The sequence below is a fragment of the Leuresthes tenuis genome, unplaced genomic scaffold (genome assembly GCF_036924035.1).
Source record: "Leuresthes tenuis unplaced genomic scaffold, fLeuTen1.0.hap1 SCAF_21, whole genome shotgun sequence".
Taxonomy (NCBI): domain Eukaryota; kingdom Metazoa; phylum Chordata; class Actinopteri; order Atheriniformes; family Atherinopsidae; genus Leuresthes; species Leuresthes tenuis.
The window spans coordinates 31,338,136-31,358,931 of NW_027325375.1; the positions used below are offsets into that span (position 1 = coordinate 31,338,136).

The following is a 20,796-nucleotide window of genomic DNA, read 5'->3' on the forward strand; positions in this document are numbered from 1 at the left end:
ACAGCTGAGCAAAGTGATGTACAATAAAATAATGAAAGCAAGAAGAGAAGAACCAGGAGTACGAAAAGAGAAACGAAAAAAGAGAAAATGGAAGATGAATCTCAGCTGTCAGCAGGTAATCTGCTGACTGGAGAATCTTCCAGGACGCTGTTACTGCAGATTATATAAATTTATAAACTGACTGAAAATCACTTCTTTAGTATGTTAAAAAGGGTCAAACTGATAATCTAAATACAGATTATAGTTTAAGATTATTTCTAGAAAACTTTCTTGAAAAGTTTCCACACAAAACATTTTTAATGACATTTTTTATACATTTTCTGTAATCAGATGAAATGTTTAAAGATGGACTAAGTTGTAATAAAGTATTTTACACTTAATTAAGTTAATTAATAAATAAATCTATCACTGCAGGACTTCTGCTGTATTTCAGTCCTACAGTTACTTTCATAAAACTGTATCTGTTTTAACTGCTGATCATCATCTGAACCTCTAATCTGTCCAGTCTGAGAAATTGGAAACATGCTGAACATATATATATATATATGTATAATATATTTTCAAGTCAGGTTGTCGTCTCACCTAAAACTCCCTGGCGCCACCTAATGGAGCTTCAGGTGACATCACATCCTTCCTCCCAGTGTTCCTCACCACAAACTGGGCAACTTCCAGTATAAACAGCTGAATTTTTATAAAGAGAGGCTGATAAACCACATGGAAGCTTTTTAAATTCATCTTAAAGTTTACAGTCCTTCCTGTTTTAACATCAGGCTTCAGTTACTGCTCCAACAAAGGAAATTATGACTCGAGAAGGCTTTATAATTTTCCTGTTAACCTCAGCTGCATCATTAAAGGGAGGAACGTTTGGGAGGAATTATGTGTTTTATTCCAATTTTATTCCAATTGAAAATAAAATAACCTGTCGTCCTCTTTCAGGTATACCTGACATGAAAGATGTGTTAAAAAAAAGGTTGTTTTCTTTTCCAAGTGAGTTGTTTCAAAATAACCATTTACAGTATGTAGGTGTAGAGTCATCCAGGTCAAAGTTCCTAAGACTAATATAAGAGGAACTGGACTTTTTCTCCTTGGTTCTTGAAGATGTTTCGCCTCTCATCCAAAAGGCTTCTTCATTTCTAAAGTAGTTGGAGGGGAGTTATATATAGTATAGGGGCCATTGACACTTGGCAGGCTGTAAGATCACATGGTCAGACTAAGAGCGATTGAAAGAAGTTGATAGAGCGACACCAGTGTACAAAAAGCACTCACCTGGAGCCGGGCCATGTATGCACCACTTGGGGGAGGAAATTCAAGACTCCTGGCGTTGCAAACCGGCTCTTCGGCCATGAAATATCACCTCAGGGGCGGGAAAAGAGCCTGAGCTGGTGTGTGAGGTGCAGTGGTGCCAGCTAGATGTGGTTGGGCTCACCTCCACACACAGCGTGGACTCTGGGGGCTGCACCCTCTCATACTCCAGAGTTTCCCAGGGGAAAAGGTGGTGGTGTGTATACTCACAAGCCGCTGGCTGAATGCCTTGATGTTGGAGTTCCCCCAAAACCGAAAAGGCTGCTGTACCATAGCTCCAAGTTGCAAGAGGGAAGGTTCTAGCTGATGTTTGCGCACATGCATCACACAGCAGCTCAGATCATGCAGCCTTCTTAAAGTGGTATGATTGCCACCTTTCATGTAGGAGATCTGGGTTCAAATCCCCTGCATGAAAGGTATTATCTACCACACTTAGTGACACTTTAGAATCACTGTTAACCTCACATGCATGTTTTTGGGAGTTGGGAGGAAGCTGGAGTATCATAAATGGGGAGAACATGCAAACTCCTCACAGAAAGGCCCCAGCTGGGATTCAAACCAGGGACACTCTTGCTGTGAGGCGACGGTGCTCACCACCACACCACCGTGCAGCCCTTATTGGAATCATGTGTTTATATGTTCATTTGCTAAGAGATGTTTATTCTTTCAGAGCTTGAGACACTGACATGCTTCAAAATTCTAATTCACCTAATTTGTTGACCTGAAAAATACCAGTTTAGAGTCAGCATGTTGGAATGTGGGTGATTGGTGTAAAATGGGTCACATTCTGCTTTTGTTCACTTCTTTAAGTGGAATAAACCAACTCAGAAACTCCTGCTGGTCTCCTTTAATGGTGGTTGAGTGGTCTTAGTTAAGCTGTTCTGTTTCTAAACCGTCTCCAGGAGGCAGTAAACTGGACTGGATAGTGTAGTGGTGTGAATGCCACCTTTCATGTGGGAGATCTGGGGTCTTGCATGAAAGGTACTGTCTCCAGTAGGGGTCCTTAGGCAAGACCACCTTAGCCTATCTGGAGGGAGCTCGGAGTAGAGCCGCTGCTCCTCCACATCAAGGGGAGTTAGCTGAGGTGGTTCCTGGTTATTTAAAGGTACCTACTCAGTTTGTGTTTGGGTGTTATGTCCTTTGGGTGAACCAGGCTTAAAGTGCACAGGAATGTCGTGTTTAGAGAAGATCTAAACACGACATTCTGATGCACTTCAAACCCAAGAACCCCGTCAGACAGGGACCGGGTCACCCAAAGGTCATTATGTGCTGCCGTATGGGGGAGACAAACATAAAGACTCACAAACAGCTTTGTGCACAGGCCACCACACTCCTGAACACAACACCAATCATCTTAAGTGCATCTTAACCTAACTCAGGTCTATGCTTTTCATTCAGGTGTGTTTTTACCCACAGATCTGTGAGGGAACAACAAAGTAAGAATTTCATCGTAATGCCAAAACAACTGTTTTCTCCTTTCATATGACAACAACTCTGTTTATTCTTGAATGAATATAATTTCTGACATCAGGGTTGAGTTCAGACTTCAGATGTGTATCCATGAACCCTTCATCAGACCGCTGTAGGTCCGGTAACCTCCCAGTGTCGGTGTGCATTAAACTTAAACTGAGGCTCCATAACTGGTTTCTATTGGCTGATTCAGTCCGTCTTTGGCCCCCTTCCCACCTGGCAGACTCTTACTTTTACTAGAAGGAGGAGTTGTAAGAACTGGCAGACGGCAGGGTCCCAGCTCAATTAACCTTCAGATGCTTTTAATCCATTGAACAGAAGATGCTTGAAAAGACAATGTTGGTGGTTCCCTCACATCACCTGCTCTCCTCTGGTCCTTCCACAACATTTCAGCTGGATTTTCACGTCTAAATCTCCAACATCACTCGTTTTGAACTGTTCTTTGGTAAATTAAAAGAGATTGAATTCACTGGTTATCTCAGAAACTTTTACTCCACCATGAGGTGTTTGTGGACCACAGGAACCTTTTTCTGCTTCTTTAATGGAAAAAGGTTTAAAAACTTGGAAGGAGCTTGTTTTGTGTGTAAAATACACAACTTCAGAGTCCAAAGTGAACACTAATTTTTTAAGGAATGGATCTGAAAACATCAACACAGTAAAGTTAATTTTACTTTAACATTGTTGTAAATTAAAACTGGAGACTTTTATTCCACAGATTAAACATCAGATGTTACATAATTTCATTTCTTCTCACTTAAATCTGACTCCCACTCGACATATTTGTTAATCTAACAAAGAAAATAAAGTTTCATTAAAGGGAAAAGAAGGTTTTGATTTCATTGTGACCCCCTGACTTCATCACCACTGTTTCTGCCAGCCAACTTAATTCCTGCTAATCCTCTAATCTCCTCATAAAGTCCTCACATCATTTTTCATTTGATTTATTATTTATTCCTCCGGCTCTGTGATTAGCAGCCGCACATTAGCTTTCGTTATACATATTCCTGGGCCTGAAACTGCCCTCGAGCAGCTTAACCACAGTTCAAAGTTTTGGTTTCCAGCTCTGCACCACAACATCTTTCTGAATGGTCACTTGACATATTTTGGGAGGTTTTTGATGGCATCTTTGCTGCCTGTTCAACATAACAAATTCATGTATATGTGCAGTTTTCACACATGGTGTTACACTCCACAACTGTAGGGGGAGCCAAAGAGCAAAACATGGCATTTTTTATTTCACAGTAAATGTTATTACCGACATTTTGTCGGTACCTCCAGCCTGAAAATAACCAAAACTGCTAGTTAAACTAAAAGTACACAACAAAGAAGTTGGAAGAGAACAATACTTTCCTAAATTCTTCATCTCTTTATCAATTTCAAGAAAAACAGGAAGTAATAGAAGTAATTTATAGAAACGTGGTCAAACATAAATATAAATTCAGTATATCAGGTAAAAACAGAGTTTATACAGTTCTTACATTTTTTTATTATTCAGTTCAGTTCATTAAAACTTTATTAATCCCAGAAGGTAAATTTATATCCCTGCAGTATTGATTTTTATTAAAGATCAGCTGTTGTTACAGATAAATAACAAAATAAAATATAAACTAGCTGACGTAGAAAGCTGAAGTGTAGCAGAGAGGAAGGTGTGGTAGAAATCTGTTTCTGTTGCTTAGCAACAACTCAGCTGATGATGTCACACACAGCGTCAGCAGGTGACTCAGGTGAACTCTCAGCAGACAACATGGACAGAAACTCACAGCCAGCAGCTCAACATCTGGGCTGCAGAGACGCTCCAGGATTCCACCATCTGTTGTTAAGCAGCTCTGTGATCCTCCTCCTTTACTGTTAGCGCTCTGTCTGCAGTCTCTGTCTGCCCGGATAGTCTTAAAGCTGAGCAGAGAGCTGTTAGAGTTGTTCCTGCTGCCAGGTCTCTGCCTGATATTCCTGCTGTGTCCTCATCAGGGCTCCAAGCTCGTCCATTTTATCCACCAGAGATTTCACATTTCCCCTGATGATTAAAGGAAGAAATGCTTTAAACTTCCTCCTTTTTCTCCATTTTGTTCCTGCTCTTCATCTTAGACGTCTCCTCTTCAACTCATCTTAATTTGGTTTCTTATTCCAGACATTACTTGGGCTTTGGAAAGCTCAGTTTGCTGCTCCAACAGGTTAACAACATCCCTGTTGCCATGGTTACGCATCATACCAGATGTAAAAACATTTGCCAGAGTTAGAAATCTGTCAGAAATCTGTTTTCACAGAAAAAACTCAAGATTTCTCAAGAAATCTCAGTTTGTGGAAAGTGGACAACAAAGGATGGTGTTTCAACATGAGTCAAAAGCACAGTTTTAAGGTTAAAACATTCTATATGTGTTGCTTTAAAAACACAGGGTTAGAGTTTTATAAATGTCCTTTCAGCGCCGCCTGCTGACCACACAACTCATCCCAGGTAGTTCAGTCCAAACCAGCTGATGTACGCTTTTTTCTTCAGTGAAAATGTTAAATTCGACTCGAATATTTGACAGATACGCAGCAGCTGTTTGGTCATGGACTCACTCAGGGGTTTCAGGTGAATGATTTATGCAGTTTCATGTTGGACCCATGTCCACAGGTTTGTAAATTGTCTCTGAATAAACACTAAGACAGCTTTGATCTGACAGATGGTGCAACAAACAGTGTTCTGCAGCCTGCATGGCACTAATGATCCCTCATACATCAGAGCCCACCGCACTACAGCAAACAGTGACCCGCAGCAGCAGCTCCCTCCCTCTCAGTGTGCTTTATCCTCCCTGCCGGGCGGTTGGAGGCTGATCACACAGCTGGAATCAACTGTTTTTTAACGGATCAATAAGTGTTATCAGAGCAGGATGAAGCCCAGCTGCAGCAGACCGGTCATGCTTGTCGTGCTCCTCTTCTTCCTGCCAGGTAAAAACATTTTCAGCTACTTTTTTTCAGGGGGATAAATATGAATCACCAGTCAGTTGTTTTAGCTTGAAACGTTTTCCCTGAAACTGAGAAACAAGCTTCTTCGGTTTAGTTTTCAGAGACTAAAACCTGAACAGTGTTACAGAAACTGAGGGTGAAAGTTCTCATTCAGCAAAAACATTCATTTTATCGTCATATGTTGAAGAAAACAACACATTCTCATAATTTTGGCTCTGAAATTCGAAGAAAAAGCTAATGTTCTTAGAAAAATGGCTTAAAATCTCATTATTCTGTTGAGTGACTCTGCTGTTATCGCTTCATCTCAGTCAGTAACCTTCGTGCTTCATCCTTTCGTGGCTCTTGCAGAGGAATGAGGTGAACGGGCTGTTCGGGATTCATTTTGTGGCTAAAGTCTGAATTGGACGTCAGAGATTAAAAACTTTCAGATCAAACGTTATTTTGACATATTTTCCTCTTCCACCAACTTCTGATTCTGATCTGATCCTGAACCAAAGAGGTGTCGGGACAGAAAACAACCCCACAGAAGACTTTCATTCACAAGAACCTGCAGCATCGACTTGTTATCGCAGCTGTACACAGATCCTGAGTCTGAGCCGCTTCTCAGTCTGTTGGTTTTAGTAACAACTGTCACAATAAGAACCACGAGTATATAAAACCCAAAGCATTGTGTTTTCCTCAACCTAACCAAACAGTGGCCAAAATCAGGAACATAATCATGGTCTTGCATCATTTGAACTAGAAAACAAGCCTCTCGATTTGATGTCCTGAGTTTTATTTCTGCATGAATTTCACATTTAACTCTTTTTTTTTTTCCCTTGTCCTGTCCAGCATTATGGCAGCAGAATTGTAATCTGAATACCTTTGATGCCAAACAGATTTGCTTTGCCAAGGGAAGTTTTATAAATGTAAAGCTCCCCTTGATGCCCATTTATTTATTTCTGTTGACAATATATAACATGGAATAGAACTGAACCGGACCGGGGGACAAGGAAAGAAGAAGAGGAAAGACTTTAACTCTTTAAATACAAACCGCTCGAGCATCATCTGCTGGATCTCAAGACAAACTGCTTTTTATGGACTGATGCAAACATCACGTGTTCTGCCTACGGTATGAAGCAGCCACAGACAACAGTTTCTGCATTTAAAGGGTCAAAGTTTCAACGTTCAAAGGGATGTTTCCAGTAAAACTGACTCCAGGAAACACGGAGGACAAAGCTTTAAAGACAGAAGATGGAAATGAAGCCCTGTAAGTCCCATCTACCCACTGCTTCACAGCTGCCACCAATTTATACCAATTCATGCCTCCAGTTTAGGCCGGGCACGTGAGTCATGCTTCCTCTTTGGGTCAGATGTGCTGAAGCTTCCCGTGCACGGACAGATTTATCAGGTGTGGGTAATGATGATGACTCCTGCACTGCTGCTGAAACACCAGTGAGGATTCCTCCAGAATATTCTAATTAAGACAAAGTTCCTCTGCAGTTCTGGTGATAAACTGGGACTGTGGCCTGAGGGAAGCAGCTACAGATCATATGGTCGCCTATAAGAAGCCACGCCAACACGGTAATAACGCAGCAAACAGCCTCCCAAAGAGGCCGGAGCCTGTTGACACCAGCCTGGAACAAATGTTCAGTCCAATTTGAGCCGATTACAGCTGAATTTACTGTGAAAAAATCATAATAAAATCAAATCAAATTCCACATTAGTCCAGTTCATACAAGCCAATATAAAAAAAAGTTGCTTCACAAAGGAAACCAACAGATTGAAACTTCTCTGTGATCCAATCCCGGTGCACGAGGCGACTGTGGCGAGGAAAAGCAGGAAGAAACCTCCATCAGAACCAGAACCAGGAAGGGCGGCCGTCTGCCTCGACAGACACCAAGAACCAAGGATACGAACCTGTTCCCGAAGCATTTCGAAGTTTCCGAAGTTTCTCCACATTCAGCCAAAGGTAGCAACAGATGAACCGATCATGAGTTGTCAGCACAAGACCAGCGGTGTCAACCAAGGTCACCTCAACCAAAAACCCAAAGAAAACCGAGTGTTTGGCTCTCATCCAGCCATGAAACGTCAGTCACTGCAGAGTCTCCTGAGGTGGGACCGCGGTGGTGGTGAGTTACTGCCAGAGAGGGCGAATAGACGGTCCTTTTTTGGTGGTTTCAGAGGCCATTAAGGGCTGCCATCATTAGGCCATTAGCCACTGAAGAGGTCCTGGTGGTCAGAAGGTTTCACAGAACAGAACTAACCGTCCTCCGAGTTTCTTTCAGTCCTGTCTGAAGTTTAGTCATCAGTCAGGAGGTTCTGGTGTTGGATCGGCAGGTTTGTGTCTCCTCTGGGGGTTAAAGAGGCTCTTTAGTATAGTAGAAGAACCTCAGTATCAGACTGAACTTTGCCCAAGCATCATCAGAACACCAACGGTCCTTTTTTGGTGGTTTCAGAGGCCATTAAGGGCTGCCATCATTAGACCTGGTGGTCAGAAGATTTCACAGAACAGAACTAAAAGTCTACAGCATCTTCTGTGCCTTTCAGGAGTTTCTTCTCAGTTTAGTCATCAGTCAGGAGGTTCTGGTGTTGGATCGGCAGGTTTGTGTCTCCTCTGGGGGGTTAAAGAGGCTCTTTAGTATAGTAGAAGAACCTCAGTATCAGACTGAACTTTGCCCAAGCATCATCAGAACACCAAATAAGGGAATATCCAGACGGGAGAGGATCCATCTCTTGAGCTCCAGATGTATTCAGGTATAAATGAGAGATCACTGACAGTTAAAGCGACTGAAGTCAGACAGCAGCAGGATTTATAATTATAATTTCTGTGGATTGTTGGTCAGAGGAGTAAAAAATACACCAGATTTCTATTTTTAAACATGCCGACAGCTATTTAATAAGTTTAAAGTCACTCACTGTGAGTTTCTTTCTGTTTTATTGCATTTCAGAGGGAGATATTCAACTTACTTTCATGTTACTTCTTACGATACAGTTATAATTATATGAAAAAAGCCTTTTTGTCATGAATGAAACCAACTTATCTGTGGATAAGAGGCAGATAGATCTGAGGAGAGCGTCTCCATTTGAGATATTCGGTGTCTGTCGGGCAGATTCTCGGCTCCATCTCCATTTTTGTACAAAGGATGTTCACTCAGAGCCTCTCCTGTGTCTCTGTGTTCAGTAATAAGTTATTCTCCTGATATCTGAAGGCCATTAAACTGACAGCAGTCTTCCTTTTTTGTACAAGGCATCCTGAGCCTCTGTGTGTGATTATCTCTGCTTCTTTCTGACTTTAATCTCTTTTGTTGCACAGATAACTTTCTTCTTATTTGGATTTCAGACTGAAAACACGACGGCTGACCTGAGAACGTACTCCAGGTTACAAGAAGTTTTTTCACATTTTCAAGCCTTTTATAATACTAGAAATCAAATTAACTGTAATCTTACATCTCAAGCAGCTTTAAAGTGAATCTCTGGTCTGAGCTCCTTTATTCTCCAACACAGCCTGAACCCTCTGAGACGAGCTTTCTGTCATTTCTTTAAGGAGTCTTCAGGAATAGTTCTCCAGGCTTCTTGAAGGACATCCCAAAGCTCTTCTTTGGATGTGGGCTGCCTTTTGTTCCGTTCTCTGTCAGATGATCCCACACTGCTTCAATAATGTTGAGGTCCGGGCTCTGGGGAGGATTCATCCCTCCATAAGACCTGTTGCCACTGATTTTCAGTCCACTTCTTGTGTCATTTGGCACAGCTCAGCCTTTTCTCCCTGTTTCCCTTCCTTAAGAACGGCTTCTTGACAGCCACCCTTCCATGGAGACCATTTCTGATGAGGCTTGGGCCAACAGTAGATGGATCAGCTGAAGGTCCAGATGCATCTCTCAGGTCCTGTCAGGTCACAGCTGGATTTTTTCCTCTTTCTTAAGGACATCACTTTCAGATCCTGTTCATCTGCTGGAGATAGTTTTTTAGGCCTGACACTTCTTCTTTTGTCCTCCACTTGTCCAGTTTCCTCAAATGTTTTAAGGACACACTGCACACCATGCTGAGATATGCCAAGTTTTCAGCTAATAGCTCTTTGGGAATCACCTTGTTGCTGCAGAAATCCTATTTTCTGCCTGTCAAACTGTGTTTTCTTTGCTGTTTTTCATAGATGCAACTAAAGAAATGGGAACAAATGATGTGTCTTTGTGACAGGCTGCTGGTAACAAAGAGCCTAAAGATCCAGTTTAAAATGGCTTCTTTGCTAAGTTGTCTGTTCTGTGTCGACACAACACTGGTTCATCCCTTGAGTTAGGAGCCTTTTTTCTGCCTGAATGCTTCATAGCTCAGAGTTAAGTGGCTGAACAAAGAAAAAACACTGAAAATGTTCAGGAACAAGGACTGAAGATGAGGGAAAAAGCAGAAAATGTCCAAAGAAAAACTGTGAAAGAGCTTCAGAAAACTGCAGAACTGTTGATCAGGACACTTTAAAGGTTTCAGAAAGCTGCAGAACTATTGATCAGGACACTTTAAAGGTTACAGAAAGCTGCAGAACTGTTGATCAGGACACTTTAAAGGTTTCAGAAAGCTGCAGAACTATTGATCAGGACACTTTAAAGGTTACAGAAAGCTGCAGAACTGTTGATCAGGACACTTTAAAGGTTTCAGAAAGCTGCAGAACTATTGATCAGGACACTTTAAAGGCTTCAGAAAGCTGCAGAACTATTGATCAGGACACTTTAAAGGTTACAGAAAGCTGCAGAACTGTTGATCAGGACACTTTAAAGGTTTCAGGAAACTTAGTGTGGCTGCTTGGAAGGAAATTATCTTAAATTATCTTTAGTTTTCTCAGTAAACTACCTTTAATCAGCCTAACTGGCTGCAGCTGTCCTGTGAAGCCGTGCATCTTCCAGACTTTAGCTTCAGTCACTTTTTCCATCCAGATAAAACTCTTATTTTTCTCCAAAGTTACACATCAGACATCAGTGGTTTAAAATTTAACCAAAAACACGACTGAAGTGCAATGAAATAATCTTTAAAGGCAGCAGTTTCCTGTGGAGCTCATCTGTTTCTGTGGTGAACACAGAAGCATCTTCTCCCCTCACACCATCTTCATCATTAACCACAAACAGGATTTAAAGGAATTATCAGCCGGCAGCTGCCCTGCAGGCGACTTGTGATTAAAAGCTGAGGTGATTAGCAGGTTAATTGAGCTGGGAAATGTGATTAATAGATGTGTGTGCCCCATGTTTCAGCTGCAGGATGTACTGAGATAAGAGACTTTTCAGGATTAACAGTGAGAAATGCTTAATTATAAAATAACCCAAATAATATGCAGTTTAATGTTGGAAATGTAAAAATATTAAATGCATATAAACTTTGTACTGATGCCATTTGTGTAAATGTTTGTTTAGAGGTTTGAAAATGAGATAAAATTATAAATCAGAAGCTGAAAATGGTCTCGAGAGAGAAAAAGAAAATTTTACTGAATTTTACAACAGTTGAAGCAGTTTATTTTACGGAAGATTTCCAGATATTTCTCAACATTTTCTCAGAAAATGATGTCAGATTTATGCAACATTGAGAATCCTTTCTTAGCTCTATGATTACTTCATGTTGTATGAAGCCAAAGCTTCAGCAGAGCTGTGTAAAAGTCCTGATATTTTCTTTCCTGCAGACTTTCTCGTAACCTTTTAAATATGATAAAACCCTGAATCCTCCAGTTTCTCGAGTATTTCATCTGATTGCTCAGTTTCCTGGTTTTCCTCAAACTTTGATCATGTCCAGCTGACAGAAAAATACCCAGATTGTTTCTTATGTTCCATCTAAAAGGCATTTAGAGGTTTAGGAGTCTGAGAAATGGACATTTCAGAGGCGAAGTTGTAATTTCAGGTTGACCTGAATGCCCAAGCTGAGACACGGAGATACAGTTTGTTTCACATGATGCCGAAACACCGAATTACAACAACTCAGAGCAGCATTTTCTGTAATTTTGATGATGATGGCAGCCTCTCTGCAGAGGAAGATAAACCTGAGGAGGAGGATGAGCTCATTCCTAAAAGGGAAAGTGCCTTCAGTTCCCTTCCTTATGCTACAAAGTGATGCCAGAAGATCTGAGAAACTCTTCAGATTTAATGCACTAAAAAAGCTTTAGTTTGTCCAGAATCAGAGTCACTTCAGCATAAAAACTCCTCATCCGTCCATCCACTCATTCAACTGCAATAATCACAATATGTTGTCTTTGATCAAAGGCGAGGAAATCAGCCTCAGCTACAAAGAGTGAAGTAGGTCCCGAAGAGTCAGCTGAACGGGAAGAACAAAGTCCGAGCCATCAACACGTAATCTGGCCAAAGGAGGAGATGGAAGCTCCTCACAGTGTGGGAGGGTTTCACCTCAGGTCCAGCACCTAGAGGAATGAGGAATGAGGGAGATCAGGGGCTAATGAGTGTCTAAACCACCATCCAGGATGAAACAAAGGTCCAGGAATGCATCAGGAAGATGGACCCAAGTGATCTGATATCAAGAAGTCTACCAGTGGCTAGAAAAGGCTGGTCTGACAGCAGCAACAGGCCCTGAAAATATCAGCAACAAAATTAAATGTTTCACAAAAACATAAAGAAAAAACATGTATTTGGACTAATTTTCTAAATCCAAACCGTAAAATAGGCATTTCTGAAGTGAAATGTAAAGCTCCACAGTAGCTAATGCCTTCGTCACAGCAGAGGGTGAAGCTGCTGAGCAGATGAACAGGTTGGGTTTGTCCTGAGGGCGGCGCCACATCAGAGTGTCGTTCCTCTCAGGAGCAGGAAGAAGATCTGTTGATGAGCTGAAATAACCCCCGGATCGCTTCTCTTCCCCCCAGCTTGCTCTGCGGCTCATGGCCGGTATGCCCAGAAGCTGCTGAGCGACTTGTTCTCCAACTACACCAACGCTCTGCGCCCTGTGGAGGACACCGACCACATCATCAACGTCACGCTGCAGATCACGCTCTCCCAGATCATTGACATGGTAATGAACCCGGCCTTTAGATCCTGCTGATCCGACGCCGTGTTCACTCTGCGCTGATGTGTGCGTTGTCTCATCAGGATGAGCGGAACCAGATCCTGACCACCTACCTGTGGATCCGCCAAGTGTGGATGGACGCCTACCTCACCTGGAGGAAGGAGGACTATGACGGCCTGGATACCATCCGCATACCCAGCAGCTATGTGTGGAGGCCTGATATCGTCCTGTACAACAGGTAAGAGCATCCTCCTACAGACTCTCATTCCTTCTCTGGGTCTTCACGTGACTTCTGTCTTCTTCTCTCTTCAGTGCTGATGACGAGTTCTCCAGCTCCATGGAGACCAACGTTGTCCTCCGGCATGATGGACAGGTCATGTGGGATCAGCCGGCCATCACCAAAAGCTCCTGCTTGGTGGACGTTGCCTTCTTCCCCTTTGACGTGCAGCAGTGCCACCTAACCTTCGGCTCCTGGACTCACAATGGGAACCAGATGGACCTGTTCAATGCCTTGGACAGTGCAGATCTGTCCGACTTTGTCCCCAACGTGGAGTGGGAGGTAAGCTTACCTTCGTCATGCAAATGGCAAACCCTCAAAAACGTTTCTGTAACTTAAATCCTTCTCTTGCCAGGTTCTGGGAATGCCAGCCAAGAAAAACGTCATCCTGTACGGCTGCTGCTCAGACCCGTACCCAGACATCACCTTCACACTCCACCTGAAGAGGCGGGCTTCCTTCTACATCTTCAACCTCCTCATTCCCTGCATGATGATCTCCTTCCTGGCTCCGCTGGGCTTCTTCCTGCCAGCTGACTCTGGAGAAAAGGTTTCTCTGGGCGTGACGGTGCTGCTGGCCCTGACCGTGTTTCAGCTGCTGGTGGCTGAGAGCATGCCGCCCTCAGAGAGCGTCCCACTGATCGGTGAGAACAGTCCTCAAACTCTGCTTTTTGATTACATACAGCTTCAGCTCACATTTCTGGATGCAGCCGTGGACTGTGTTGAGTGGAAATGCTTTTCCCAGCTCCTCCTGAGCCCATGTGGCTGTATGGATCATGGTGGCCTGACGGTTTCTCCTGCAGTGCTGCCTGAGGGCTCCGAGCTCATCCAGCAGGGCTTTCTGTCCTTGGCCTTTCCACACTGAGACTTCCCCAGACTCCCTGAATCTGTTCCCAATATCCTGCTCTGTAGATGCTGAAAGACCAAAGTTCTTTCCAGTCTGACTCTGAGAGAGACTGAACCTTTGGTGGAAGCTGCTTTTATACCCAATCCTGACACCCTCACCTGTCAGCAGGTAACCTGCTGGTTGGAGAAGCTCCAGAAGCTGTTTCTGTAGATTCTATAAACTTTCTGTCTTTCTTTGGCTCTACAGCAGCTTTTAGAGTGTTTTGCTGCATTAAACTAGATTTCTTTTGATTTTCCAAATACATAAAAATTGGTCAGTGAAGCAGCTTAAACCTGCTCAGAAAAGACAAAACAGGAGGATAAAATGTTTTTCTCTCATTCGATATGTGTCAGTGTGAGATTGGAAAGAACATTTAGAAAGGCTGAAAACTAGATTTCTGAGTGAAATTAGATAAAACTGGAGCTAACAGACGATAAGGTTCCAGCTTATGTTAGAAGAAAGAATTCTTTCTCTCTGCTTCTGTCTTTTCCTCTGATCTCTCCAGCATCTGATGTTTATTCTTGTCTTCCTTCTCTTCTTCTTCACTTCCTGTTGTCTTCCTTCTCTTCTTCTTCACTTCCTGTTGTCTTCCTTCTCTTCTTCTTCACTTCCTGTGACACTTTTCTTGCTGCTGTGTCTGACTCTGGGGCTCGTTTCTGATTGTTTTTTTTACTGTTTTAACTGTTTTAACTGTGTTTCTGAGGGTTTTTATCTCGTTGTTGGCGTTTAAAGCAAATTAAAGTTTGAAACCAAAGTAATAAAACACACATCTGAGCAGCCGGGATGAGTTTCACAGCAACTTTCCACACTGAGATTTCCCCAGACTCCCTGAATCTGTTCCCAATATCCTGCTCTGTAGATGCTGAAAGACCAAAGTTCTTTACAGTCTGACTCTGAGGAATATTTCCTGAACTTATTGATGATTCTCTGATGGAGTTTGGCCCAAAGCGGTGAGCCACGACCCATCCTTGTTGGAGAGGCTGAACCTTTGGTGGAAGCTGCTTTTATACCCAATCCTGACACCCTCACCTAATTACTACCTAATTATTCAGTTAACCGTCCTTTCTTTGTCTCTATCCCAACACTTTTTAAGTGTGATGCTACATCAAATTGCAGATTTATTTATGTGTGATCATTAATAATTCATTAAATCCTTTGGTGGAAGCTCGTGGAACAAGTTATCATCTGAGCTTCTCTTGCATGTGGTGCAGAGTGAGTGAACTTCCAGGTTTTCCAAATTAATTATTACCTTTAAGCTTCCCACAAAGACGCGAGATCAGAGCTCAGTTGAGATAATATCAAAATAATCACCTCCTGCTGTCTTCTCTTAAGCCCTTTTTTCCTTGACCCATCGGAAAACATCTTAAAGTTGAGGACAGATATATTTGTAAAGACTCAGAGAACCACACTGACAGGAAGCTGTGATGTCGTGTCTGCAGCAGAGGAACGACAGTAATGTGGCTGATGTTGATCTTTTCATGTTGTTTTCACACAGAAATACTTCATTGTTAAGGTAGATAATCCAAAAAAAGAAAAAGCCTCTTGTCCTAATTATTAATTCACATAAATCCCAGTAAGTATGATTGAAGTGTCACTTCAAATGTTGCGGAGACAGAAGCATTTATGCTCCTTTTCTGAGCTTTTTGTCATCATGTCACGCCAGCTTTTACTATGATAACCACTAAGATCATTTTCTCTCAGCTGGGAACCTTATAAAGCAAAAAAAACAGATTCCTTCAAGCTGTTGAAACTCTCAGTGTTCAGTTTCTGTTTATTTTGAGCTTTTTTTTGTTTCCAGAGTGAGTTTCTTTTTTTGTGGTTTCCTAAAGTCATGAAAATATTGTTTCATTTTCCAAATTTGCACCAGAAAGTGACCTAAATATTGAATAGATAGAAATAATCTGTAATAAACTGTTAGTAATATGTAAATAGTTCTTAAAACTCAAAGATATCTTATGAGCCCTGCATCTAAAGTCCACTAAAGACTACACCCTCCATCATCCCGAGTCTCAGCTGCTGAACATGTTGTCCTGAGTTTGTTGGCAGTCTGAGAGGATTTACGTTCTGTGAGATTCAAAAGAACACATTAACCTGCAGCCTGACATGCAGGATTGTTGTTTCTCTGCTCCCCCCCTCCTCAGTGCAGAAACAGATCAGACATCATACTGAATTACAGTTAACTGCAGAAGAAAATTGCGAAAGAAGCAGTTTTTTGTTCCTTCTTCTTTGTAGCAAACAGTCCAGAGCGTTGGACTCAGCAGTGAACATCTGTAATGAGCAGGAGGCCAGCTGGTCGATAACATCTGTCACTGGGTGTTTACAACAATCTGGAATCAATGATCGCTCAGCTTCGAAGTTTTCGTTCTGCCAACAGCAGCTCCGTCATTAAATCTTCACATTTCAGCTGACAGTCGCATAACTCATCCTATCACACCGAGGAGGTACAGAGCGGACAAGTTTATCAGAGGAAAACTACAGAGTAAATCAAATTATACACTTATTTTCTATAAATTACGCAAATCATGACTAGTTTAAAGTGGATTGTTGTGCTCAGCTGGTGGTTAAAACAAGCTAACAGCCTCAGTTTTTCCTCGTTAGATATTCAATTCAGGGGACTTTACAGTCCCCAGAAAAGCACAGTTTGCTTTAATTGGGCAGCTATGGTGTCTTGATTGGGCATCACCCATCGTTGTGCATCTGAAATAAAAATTTGTATGCATTTGATGGGATGAAAAGTTAGTACACGCCCCCAAAAAAAGGGTGAAGTGTCAACAGTCTGAAGTTGCTTCCCAGACCAATTTCAGACTTTAAAACAGCATTAAGAACGCAGGTAAAACTGCCTTTATTTTCATGTTGGTGACATGGATATTTAGTCTGATTTTATCAACACGTTAAATGTGTCGCTGTTAACAAAGCTTTCAAAAGTCACCAAAAACATTTGATCTAGAGAGCGTCCTCCTAGAAACAACTCACTGTCATGATCCTGTCACAAAGTTCAGGATGAAGGACCCAAATGTGGAACGAAAAGGGAAAAAAGCTGCGTAACAAATAAAACCAAAGATAATGGATGAAGAGATGATGGTAAAGGATCTGACAAAGACTGAATTAAACCTAGGATCTTAAATATAGAGGGATGCTGATGAAAGCCAGGTACTTGTGGTGCTGAGGACCAAAACAGGGGATCTGAGAACATCTAGGGATGATGCCAGGATCTGTGCACAGAAGGCAAAATGCAGGGAAAGAAAATAAAACCGTTTAAGAATACAGAAATAAGAAATGACTAAATCATAGAAGGACCAGAAAATCCGTCGGATAGTTGAACCTCGGATTCAGGAGGTGCAGTGTGGCTTTCATCCTGGCCGTGGAACAGTGGACCAGCTCTATACCCTCGGCAGGATCCTGGAGGGTTTATGGGAGTTCGCCCAACCAGTCTACATGTGTTTTGTGGACTTGGAGAAAGCGTTCGACCGTGTCCCTGGAGTCCTGTGGGGGGTGCTCCGGGAACATGGAGTGCCGGACCCCTTGATAGGGGCCGTTTGGTCTCTGTATGACCGGTGTCAGAGTTTGGTCCCCATTGCTGGCAGTAAGTCGGACGTGTTTCCGGTGAGAGTTGGACTCCGTCAGGGCTGCCCTTTGTCACCGATTCTGTAGGCGCAGCCAGGGCGTTGAGGGCGTCTAGGTTGGCGACTCAGAATCGGGTCTCGGGTCTCGGGGTTTTTTCGGATGATGTGGTTCTGTTAGCGTCGTCAGGCCGTGACCTTCAGCTCTCACTGGGATGAGAATCAATACCTCCAAATCCGAGACCACGGTCCTCATCTGAAAAAGGGTGGAATGCTCTCTTTGGGTCAGGAATGAGATCCTTCCCCAAGTGGAGGAGTTCAAGTATCTCGGGATCTTGTTCACAGTGAGGGACAACTGGAACAGGAGGTTGACAAGCGGATCGGTGCGGCATCTTCAATAATGCGGCCTGTTGTGGTGAAGAAGCTGAGCCAGAAGGCGAAGCTCTCTATTTACTGGTCAATCTACGTTCCCATCCTCACCGATGGTCAGGAGTTGTGGGTAGAGACCGAAAGAACGAGATCGCGAATACAAGCGGCCGAAATGGGTTTCCTCCGCAGGATGTCTGGAGACACCCTTAGAGATAGGGTGAGAAGCTCAGTCATCCGGGAGGGGCTCAGAGTAGAACTGCTGCTCCTCCGCATTGAGAGGAGTCAGATGAGGTGGCATCTGGTTAGGATGCCCCCTGGATGCCTCCCTGGGGAGGTGTTCTGGGCCCGTCCCACTGGGAGGAGACCCGGGGAAGACCCAGGACACGTTGGAGAGACTATGGCCTGGGAACGCCTCGGGGTCCCCCCGGAGGAGCTGGAGGAAGAGCTGGAGGAAGTGGCCGGGGACAGGGACGTCTGGGTTTCTGTTAAAGCTGCTGCCCCCGCGACCCGACCCCCGTATAAGCGGCAGTTGATGGATGGATGGATGGGTTTCTGGTCATGTTTTTTCCCCCTGTTTTCTGTTTCACAGCTGCACCTCATCATGAATCACCCCCGGAAAAGTGGTAGATGATGGATGGATGGATTGATTAGAAAAAGAAAACACAAAATCCATGCATATCAAGACAGATCCAGGCTGAAAGGAGAAAGTCATAAAGCAGAACTTAGCAGGTGGAAGAAGCCAGGGAAAGGAACTGAAAGTGAAAAAACAGTTGTCACATCTGGGTTTAAAACTGATGGTACATGGTTTAAAGTGCAGTGCGTAACCACAATATTAAACCTCAGCAATCTTCCTGAGACTTCAGAAGGAATGTGTCTGTGCTGCACTGTTCGTAACTTACGATTTCCTAATGTTCATGTCCTTGGATGCGAATTCCTCCTGCAACGCTGAGATAATATACCGACCCCTTAATGTTTATGTTTATGCATTTAGCAGACGCTTTTATCCAAAGCGACTTACAGGTAGGCAGGTAGGGTAAGGGGGTCTTGCCTAAGGACCCCTGGTGGAGGTAATACCTTTCATGCAGGGGATTTGAACTCAGGTCTCCCACATGGAAGGTGGCAATCATACCACTACCCTATCCAGTCCAATGCAAACCAATGCTTGTTCATGTGCTCTCTCTACAGGAAAGTACTACATTGCCACCATGACGATGGTCACCGCATCAACAGCTCTTACCATCTTCATCATGAACGTACACCACTGTGGTCCTGAGGCCCGGCCCGTCCCTCAATGGGCCGAACGCTTGGTGCTGAACTTCCTCGCACGAATCTGCTTTGTCAATGAAGTCGGCGAAAGCTGCCTCGGGGGGGCTTCATCCAGGAAACAACCTTTGTCCCAGGAGGACTCCGATGCCCAATCAGCCAGTGGCGGCAGCACCAGAGGAACAAACTGGGATGTTAATGGACAGGTATGGGGAGGGAGGGGGGATGAGGTCGGAGGAGGGGAGTCTCTGACGGTGGAGCAGGATGTAACCAAACAGACGGTCTGGAAAGAGGACCTTTTTGTGACCGTGGACCACTCGGAGGGTAAAGGAGCTACTGTTGGACGGGAGGATGAAGCAGAGGAGCCGAGCGGAGCCAGTGCAGGAGGTGGAGGTGAGCATGTTGGGGAGAAGAAAGGTGTTGGAGGTGGAGCTGGGGAAAACAGGAGGGAGATCTTGGTGAGAACACAGTGTGTTTGCCAGCACCAACGACTACGCAAGAACATTGAGTACATCGCCAACTCCTACCAGGACCAGCGAACGGGTCAGATGCGCATCGCGGAGTGGAGGAAGGTCGCCAAGGTCATGGATCGCTTCTTCATGTGGCTCTTCTTCATTATGTTCTTCTTCATGAGCATCCTCATCCTGGGCAAAGCCATCTGACGGCGCTTCAGAAACAGACTGTGTAAGGGACGTGGATGTAGCCACCATCATGTCACCCTTTTCTTTGTGGACTACCAGTTCAGGGTTCATCCTGTTTAGCATTTTAGCTAGCACCATCTTTGTCTTTTTGGTGCCAGAAGTGGCCAAATTTCACTTGTCAGTCATAACCAAGTTAGCCTCATACTTTATTTATGGATATTTTAAAGTATCCCATAAACATAAGAAGAATGTTTAGTGAGGTAAGAAATCAAAATTAGGGTATTTTTGTCATTGACCTCTATGGAATTGCCCCCTGTTGCTCCTCTCTTAATTTCAATAAAACCTGATGAGAACCAGAAGATCTTTCATGTCCTGAAATGTTAAATCTTAAAAATGAAGCAGAGTTGCTCTGAAGCTCAACACACTCACGTATTTAAGTCTTAAAAGTATTTAATTTGAAGCACCTTTTGATACTCACTAAATGTTTGTTTTAAGTCGTCTTTTTTCAAAGCTCAACAGTGTTGGAGGAACTTTTCCTGTTGAAATGAATTATGCATGTAGGTTTATCTTTTATTCATCACTTTATGCTGTTCTCTTTGAAAGCCTGTAGATCTGAGCAGTAATGTTCTTAAAGACGTTCTCATGGATGAACTCAGTAAGTCTTCCAGCTGTTTGTTGCACAAAGAATAAAAAGAGTTTGTTGGTAAAGGAAACTTTAAATGTGTTTGTGTCGTTTCCACAGATAAATCATCTCAGTCAATGACTGTAAAACATGCAAATGTTTCAGGATTTTCTGCTTTCATGAGACTTTAAATGATGTTGAAATAAATAATTAATTAAAAGAATTAGGAGATGCCAAGTGAAGACATATTACTGAATTAAATTCAACTCAATATGTTTAAATTTAGGAAATAAAAACAGTTCCACTCCAGGATGTTTGATGCTACAGGATACAGCTTCCCAATAAAGCCTCAATAAATGCAAAAGGCCTCAAATTTGATCTGAAACAGAGGTCACATTTGCCAGTTTTAAAGTGCAACTTGCTGCCATGATGTCTCAGTTTCTGCTATTTGGGTTTTCACTCGGTTCTGGTTCTGGTTCTGGTTCTTCACCATTGCTCACAGCTGC

General features: G+C 43.1%; 1 protein-coding gene across 1 annotated transcript; it reads left to right on the forward strand.

The window, feature by feature from the left end:
- The first annotated feature begins 6,890 nt into the window (after positions 1 to 6,890).
- Positions 6,891 to 19,747, forward strand: LOC140279324 (neuronal acetylcholine receptor subunit alpha-10-like). Its single transcript, XM_072374440.1, has 8 exons — positions 6,891 to 6,964; positions 7,068 to 7,149; positions 7,661 to 7,826; positions 12,536 to 12,681; positions 12,759 to 12,913; positions 12,988 to 13,234; positions 13,308 to 13,593; positions 18,950 to 19,747. Exons 1-8 carry the CDS (start codon positions 6,891 to 6,893, stop codon positions 19,687 to 19,689), a joined length of 1,896 nt encoding a protein of 631 aa, XP_072230541.1. The 3' UTR covers positions 19,690 to 19,747.
- Positions 19,748 to 20,796: the final 1,049 nt, after the last annotated feature.

Bases quoted from the DNA above. Each gene is read 5' to 3' on its own strand.
- LOC140279324 (XM_072374440.1), top strand. From the start codon at position 6,891: ATGTTTCCAGTAAAACTGACTCCAGGAAACACGGAGGACAAAGCTTTA. The intron at 7,150-7,660 runs GTGAGGATTCCT...CTCCACATTCAG, and splicing joins GCACTGCTGCTGAAACACCA to CCAAAGGTAGCAACAGATGA. The intron at 13,235-13,307 runs GTAAGCTTACCT...TTCTCTTGCCAG, and splicing joins TCCCCAACGTGGAGTGGGAG to GTTCTGGGAATGCCAGCCAA.